The 8,027-nt window shown below is 51.1% G+C and overlaps 1 protein-coding gene across 1 annotated transcript; it reads right to left on the reverse strand.

Annotated features, from left to right (window-relative positions):
* Positions 1-3,141: 3,141 nt before the first annotated feature.
* Positions 3,142-5,543, reverse strand: Foxd1 (forkhead box D1). The gene has a single exon (XM_041663560.1). It carries the CDS (start codon positions 5,167-5,169, stop codon positions 3,838-3,840), a length of 1,332 nt encoding a protein of 443 aa, XP_041519494.1. The 5' UTR covers positions 5,170-5,543; the 3' UTR covers positions 3,142-3,837.
* Positions 5,544-8,027: the final 2,484 nt, after the last annotated feature.

Here is an 8,027-nt window from a genome sequence, read left to right on the forward strand (position 1 = left end):
ATTTAGAAACATAATCTAGAGTCCTTGATTCTTAGCTGCGGGTGAAGGGGGCCAAATCCTTTTGACCCACCAGCAACCTGTTGTGCAAACACCTTTAGCAGCTCTAAAGCTTGGTCCTCCCTCACGCAAAGAAAGCTGGGTTCCACAAGAAGAAAATGAGACAGGAACAGCCTGATCCAGTGGCCTCAGACAGTCTTTAATAAATGGCAGGGGCTGGTATCCCATCAAAATAATCACCCTCCATCAGAACAAGCATTCCCTGGGCTATCCCTGCCAGCAGGGTACAGGAAGACGTGGGTTTCTGGAAAGGAAAATCTTTGAGGTACAGAAGCCTTTCCCTGTGATCCATGCTCACAGGGCTGGGGGGAGAAGGGAGGAGGGTGCATGTATCTAGAATTCCAGTTCTGTCTGCAGCAAGTTTGGGCTGCTGGGCAGGGGACGAAAAAGTTAGATGGGTGTATATAAAGATGCTTCAGTAAGTAAAAGACTGGGAAAGCTCCCCACAGCCTTCCCCTTCACTTCCTCAGTTACTTGTTTCTTTCGTTCCTTCCTTTCCTCCTTTCTTTTTCTTTCTTTCTCTTTTTTTTTAATAGGAAAGGAAGTGCCTCTTAAATGTGTGGGGTGGGAATGGAGAGGAAACCCGTCGTTGAGCAGAAGCACTAGCTTTTGATTTTTAAAGAAATAAAATAATTACCCGATAGAGAAAGAAATCAACCAAGAAGCAGTCTGAGGTCACGACACCATGTGTGGAACAAGGAGCAATTCAGCCCATAAGGGCTTCATTACCCCCGCAATAGATAACATTTGGCTAGATCTAGCTGCAGATTAAATCCCCGCAGCACAACGGAGCCTTCAATGGAGAGGCTCCTTTTTGTGTGGTCCTGCCTCAGGAGCTGCCTGAACCATTAGCCTCAATATATCCCTCTCCCCATTAACTGCAATTCCCTCCCGACCGCGCTTCGGTCATTTGTCTCCAGGCTCTACGGGGGCGTTTGATGAGTAAAGAAACAAGGAAAAGGAGAGAAAGGCGTCGGGTTAATGAGTTGTAGCAAATCCACACTTTGTAGTCGGGAGGAGGAGAGCTGGTGGCCAATGTTTGTCCAACTGGTTTATTTTCCGAGACCCAGGCTATTGAGGAAGGCTTGTTCGAGAAGCCTTCTTGCCTACAAACACACAAACATCCTTCTGTTTGCCTTCAAAGAAAAGGGGGACCAGCGCTGGATTTGCATGCGAATGAGGAGCCCCAGGAGGAGACATCCTTGCCCATCAAAGGCCCGGGTAGCCCGGCTTCCTTTGTTCCAGCACCTGCTTGCCAGCCCAGCCTGGCGGCCCACACTCCAGACTCACCCATCCAAGGCCCATGGTCCAGTCTTCAGTCTATAGCCAGCCTCTGCCCCGTACCACTGTGAGCCTATACCTCGTACTATCCCTCGCAGAGATTTACTCGCTGAGTAAGTACAGCCCGTTGCACACACCCAAATCTCAGAATGGAGGCCGAACCTGGTGGGAAGCAACAGACAAGCAGGCAGCCCTCACTGCACCCTGCCGGATCAAAAGCGGGTTTGCAGTCTGCTGCCCTAGACGGTGACCTGGGAGACCAGCCTAGGGACCCGAGGGCTAGAACAGGGTCACCCTAAGCCTTGTGCACTGACAACCTGGGAGGCAGAGCTCCTCTTGGCACTTTTAAAAGGTGCATGATCTGAAGAAAAGGCTTAGCTGTGATTCCCTGCTTTCATCCTAAGAGAGAGAAAAAAAATCTCACGGTTTTCTTTTTGACTCTCTTTCAAACCTAAAAGTCTGTTCTGTGCGTTGCTCAAGTCTACAGGCGAGCCTCTGTCTATGCCTTTGGGTCCTGCCTAAGGAAGCCTCTATAAAGGTGCTCTTGGGGGATGCAGGTCTGGTCTGGTCTCTTTAAAGCTATGCTGGCATACAAGAAGTCTTTGCATGTAAAGATCATCATTTACAGTTAGCTAGACATTTAGTGGTACATTTCACTGTGATTTTTTTTTTTTACTCTAATCTCTTCTTTACCTTCCTCTACACAGCTCTTAGGGCGGGAAACATAACTTTCATCTTGAGATTTTTGAGTCTTTTCCTTCCTTGGATACCTAAATGTGACCAGTACTGGCCTATAATGCGCATGCTATGAATTGGATAGGTTAAATCTGTATCTTCATAGCGTGTGCATTTACCCACATTTTTAAAGAAACTGAACAAGCAGATTCAATGTCCGCTGCAACCTGCTGACCCAAAGCATTCAAATTAAGTGTTACAGATGCATAGGCTATCAGGAGAGCTCCTAGGACCATCTGTACTCATGGAGACTAGCCTTGGCGTCCTACGGAATTAGATGGTGACTATAATCAGCAATGAAAGACTTAACCTTTGAAAAGAGATGCCCTGAATCACCCAAATTGTTTATTTAGATTAATAAACACCCGAGGTGCTCTCATCTAGAAATCTTTGAACCATGTACTCGTCTAAAGATGACAATTTCTTGGGTTATTCATTTAAGCTAAAATTTCGGTAAATTTGCCTTTGCACTCAGAACTCTGTTGTGGAGTTCCTGGACTCACTTTTATCTTAAAGATTAGAACTCTCACATACAGTTCAAGTTATAAGTGCAAATACTTCTATCCAGGACATTTAACGCTTTAAACAGACAATCTGTGCATCTCCTTTTGCTGCTAAAATTTTAAACTAGAAGCTGCCTCCGCTTGCATTGCTTCCATTACCGTTTTGTGTGTGTGTGTGCTTAAAAGTGAGCAGAAATTAACTGGAGAATTTCACAAATAAAACCAAACACTTCTATTAAATTATCCGTAGGGTGACTACAGCTTCCACTTAAAAAACATCTTGTTGATTTTTTTTATGATGAACAAGGCTTAGGCTTGTAAACATCTAGCAAAGTAACTGCTTTCACGGGCAGTCACGAGAAATAAGTTCTGACTTGGAAAGTTGAAATGAAAAGCTATGGCATCCTGCTACCGTGGCTGCCTTAGGCTTTCTGTGGGAGTAACACTTAAAGAGATTCTGTACTGAGTTTAGATTTATCTAGTAGACCTTTATTTTATCCTTAACAGGAAAAAAAAACTAAGACAGGGACAATTCAATCAATTACTTAGTTGGCTTTTCTTTGAAAATTAAGCATTTTATTTCTGAAAAAAAGTGTAAAAATCTTACATTAGAATAGTACAATAATAATTGCCAGTAAAATTTACAATACTCCTTGTAAAGAATACGCATAAGTACAAAATAAAAATTCCCCATGTCCATTATGATACAAAACACAGGTTAAAATAAGAAATGATAAAATTTGACTTGTTTCTTGTGTAAACATGTTATTCATTTTTTTCCTTTCCATGAAAAAGTACACCAAATAAGTGTGAGCAAATAAAGGCATTTCTTGGAGACTGGGTTTGTATGAGCTTCGTATAAACATTATTGACTTTTTTTTTTTAACCCCTGGACCTGAGAATCTTTATACCTCAAAAGGGCTTAGTTTTGATGGTTTGGGTTGGTTTTCTCAATTTGTCAAAAGTCAAAGAAGCCCCTAGTGCTAAAACAGGGCGACTTCCTCTAACACCCTCTTCCTTCCCTCCCCAAGTCAGGGTTGCAGCATAGGGCGATTTTGCATAAATATTAGAGGGACCCGCTGAGCCGAACTGCGCGGCGCCCCAGCTGTCGCCCAACACAGTCCGGTCCAAGAATCCAAAGCGGCAAAAATGGGGGCGCGAGGTCGCCGAGGGCTGGGAGGAGCGAACAAAACCAACCACCCATCCGCAGAAAGGGGCCGGGAGTCCTACCTTCACTTTCTCACGCGCGCTAACGGCGTTTCTAACAATTGGAAATCCTAGCAGTAAAGTTCTCCACACTGGACAGCGCAGTCCCCTGGTGCAGAGTCCCCAGCGCGGCCGAAGACGACACCGACGAGGCGGCGGCCGCAGCGGCGACCACGAGCGAGCGGGTGAGCGCGGCAGCCGGGCCGGCAGCCGCCTGCACCGAGCAGCCTCCGCCCCCTGGTCCCGGTGCGGTCCCGGTAGCGGCCCCGGGAGAGGCTTGCACACTGGCGACCGCTGGACCCCGGCTGCGACCAATGAGGCTCTCGATGGAGAAAGGCGAGCGTGCCAGCGCCCCGGCGCCACCGGGGCCTCCCGCCTTCACTGTGGCCGCCTGCAACGGGCCGGGCAGGGCGGCGCCCAGCGCGTGCGGCCGGTAGCCGAAGGCGGTCCTCGCCAGCTCGGCGGCCGCACCGGGCGGCGGCGGCGGCGGCGAGTGCGGGTGGAAGGCGGCGGCTGCGGCGGCAGCGGCGGCGAAGAGCGCGGAGGGCGGCGCGCAGGGCGGCAGCTGCAGGCCGTAGGCGCAGCCGTAGGCTCCGTAGCCGCAGGCGGGAGGCGGCGGCGGAGGGAAGAGCGCGGCGCCCGGATCCCCCGCGCCACCCGCCGGCCCCGCGCCGCGCAGCAGCAGCGCCTCGGCCGCCGCGTGCGGGGGCAGCAGCGGCTGGCGCTTGAAGCGCTTGCGGCGCCGCAGGAAGCTGCCGTTGTCGAACATGTCTGCGGACTCCGGGTCGAGCGTCCAGTAGTTGCCCTTGCCCGGGTTGCCCGGTTCGCGCGGGATCTTGACGAAGCAATCGTTGAGCGACAGGTTGTGGCGGATGCTGTTTTGCCAGGCGGGGAACTTCTCCCGGTAGTACGGAAACCGGCCGCTGATGAACTCGCAGATCTCGCTAAGCGTCAGGCGCTTCTTCGGACTCTGCAGGATGGCCATGGTGATGAGCGCGATGTACGAGTAGGGGGGCTTCACCAGTGGGTTCTTGGCACCGCCGCCCGCGCCCGCGCCGGTTCCGGAGCTGCCTCCCGCTCCCGCACCGCTGCAGCTTCCCGTGCCGGTCCCCGACGCGGGCACAGGGCCCGGAGGCGCGGGAGACGCGGCGGGCCGCGAGGCCAGCAGCAGGTCATCGTCGTCGTCCTCCTCCTCCAGGTCCTCGAGCTCGTCCTCCCCGGCATAAGAGCGCCGCCGCCGCTGGGCCGAGCCGGGCAACCGGGGCCCGCCGCCGCCCTCGTCGTCATCGTCCTCCTCCTCGTCGTCGTCTTCGCCCTCCCCCACCACGTCGATGTCTGTCTCCTCGGCGAGGCCGCAGGCATCGGACATCTCCGTGCTCAGGGTCATAGCTGGGGCGGCGCGGCGACGCGGCGGCGCATAGGGGCGCCGGGCTCCCGGCTCCCTCGGCTCCCCAGGCCGGCCCCGGGGCGGCGGGCGGGGAGCGGGGACGCCACGCTGGGACCCGCGGCTGCAGGAGGTGCTGGAACCGCTGCCGAGCCCTGCGCCTCGACTTTGCGATTCGGGCTGCGCGCGGCGTCTGCGCTCCCGAACTCCAAACGCACGGGGCAGTGAGCGCCTGACTTGACCTCCTCTGCGGTCCCTCCGGCCGGGTCAGCTGAGGAGGGGGTGGCGGGACCCCGGCGGGCCAGTCTGTGTCGGGCGCCCAGGAGGGCGCGGGGCGTGTGCGAAATCTAGGAACAGAGCTCGCCGAGGCCAGGGCTGAGTCCAGAAGAGGGCGGACCTTGTCTGGGCTTATAGCAGAAGGGGGCCTGTCACATGGTGTGCACGTCAGAGCCACAGGGAAGGGAGAGAAAGGAGAGGGAAATCAGCGTGCTGGGAGAGAAAGTTCACCCGCAGGAGGGGCGGCAGCAAGAGTTGGACACGGGACCCCTCTATTTCTTGCCAAGGGTTCGGATATCCTGTATCACACCCTAGCCCGCGGCGATCCGGATCTGAAGGCTGCACGAGTTCAGCCCCTGGCCTGCTTCTCCAGATTTAGCCCTCAACCCCAACGTCAGAAGCACTCCGGGGACGCTTCGGTTGGGCGATTGAACCACTCGGTGGCCTGTGGGAGCCGTCCCGCTGGGGGACAACTACTCTGTGTGTGAGGTGGTCCCTGGAATACTGAGCGGGGGGAGTCCCAGCTCCCCTGGATTGGGCCAGCCTCTGCCTGTGGAATCTGATGAGAAATCCCCCCATTTTAAGCACGGTAATAATTGTTTATTGACCCTTTAACCCTTTTCCTTCGGTTCTTCTCCAAAGACGTTTGTTTTCCGCCATCTGTTAATAAAAATGCGGTTAGGCTGGCGTTTTAGCCATTTATCTGCAATTGAATGCCCTAGAGATTTGACAGCTAAACTAAGCCACTCTAATGAGAGGATCTTACCAATTCCATGGGAATAGAGCAAGGAATGGTTGAATGAGGAAAAGAAATAGAAATTTTTAGTGAAAACTCGAACACACACACAGAAATTGCACGTAGGGGCAACTCAAAAGAAAAAAAAACTGTTGCCATGTTAGAAAAAGGAGAGCTATGTTTTCAATAGAAGGTGTGTTCGTTTAGTGAGCATTTCACAGTACTCTGTAAACACTGGAATTATTATAACATACACACAATGCTGCTCAGGCAGGATTCATGCTCGAAAAAGACAAAGCAAGGACGTACTTCGAGATAAACTGTTTATAGTTTTTGGAAAATACATTAAATATTTCTTACACTCATTGAGAAAATAAACGATTTTTTTTATAAATATGGGATTCAACTCCACACGGCTCATTTTTCTTCCAGGTGGCAAATTAGTGGGAATAATTCAAATATGATTCTGTTTTAGGATAGCTGTGTTTATCGCCAACTAAATTAATTGTTTTGACTGATGGAAAATCCGAATAATTGTGTAACCCGAATTCATTCTCATAGCCCAGCCTTTTGGAAGGGTGCATTTCCTGATATGCTTCTATTTCAAAGAGGGAACTCGGTCTTAGAAGTTTAACTTTCTGATTAAAATGGCCATCTGCCAATGACTGAGTAAAATGCAATGGCTTTCTCGAGGAGCAATCTCAAATACTCCTCCTGTGTATGCCATTTTATCAACCCAGTACTTTCCTACTTCCTGAAACGCTTTTTCCAACTGGCATTCATCACAGAGTCTCAAAAATAAACTCCCGCCCCCAAGGAAGACTTCTTTTTAAATCAGGTTTGGTTCTCTCCAATGGCTAGCCACCAGTTCCACTTATAAATGGCCCGTAAAGTCTCTTAGCGATCTTTGAAAGATCTACGAGAATGCCTCGCGATTTGAACGCGTTATTTTTCAATGCCTCTCGTTTGATGTATGGCTGGACCATATAATTATTGTAATGGGCTCCGTTTAACCTGCGCCAACATTAATCAACACTGTTAATCAGGCAGCGAGCGCTTTGTTGATACAGACAAGAGTCCTTACCGAGATGTCCAATTTTCCATCGAACGCTTAAGTTTTGTGAGTAGTCGGCCCATATGTAAATAAACACCATGGTTTTCACAGCGTCGCGTGTTGCTTCGTGGCAACGTATTTGAGGATGAAATATGGGAAGAATTGTTCGCAAGCTGTTAATAACGTTCGAGGATAAACTACAGCCGTCTTTCTGCTCGGGGTCTGCAGTGTCTTCAACTTGTCTGTCCTAGAAGGGTCCGGGAAATGAGAGTTTGCGTTCTGTTTGTAATATCGTCCGTAAATCTGCCCCGAAAGGTTTAGTTAAAGGGCTCTTCCCTGGACGTGTTCGAAAAACCGTGGCAAACACTTTCAGGCCTCTCGGGAAAATGTGGAGTTTTGCCGAGGTCAGAGCGCCTCAACCCACTGGGATCGCTGTAGAGATGAAACACATTAACAGAGATTTGGGTAAGCTTCGCTAAAGCCCCACCTTCGGCACTGCACCTGTTTTGTTTGCTTTAGTTAAGGTATCTACTACCCGGCGCCCCTTAGCTGTTCCGTCCTGAAATTTCCCAGCATGGAAACCCATTTCTAGCTTTTGCATCCTCTTTCCGCCTCCCTGGTCCTCAGCTCTGGGACTTCTGGAGCCCTGACTTTTTCCAGCACTGGAAAATTTCCATCCCATCTCACCCCTCAAGCTAGTACTGGGGGGGGGGGGCAGAAATCATTACCAAAAGTGGGTAGGACAGCCACCCGGTATCAATAGCTACCCCCCTCTCCTGGTTTCCCGAGCCCCAC

The sequence above is a fragment of the Microtus oregoni genome, unplaced genomic scaffold (assembly GCF_018167655.1).
Source record: "Microtus oregoni isolate MIOR12 unplaced genomic scaffold, Mior012 000014F_ref0000157, whole genome shotgun sequence".
Taxonomy (NCBI): Eukaryota; Metazoa; Chordata; class Mammalia; order Rodentia; family Cricetidae; genus Microtus; species Microtus oregoni.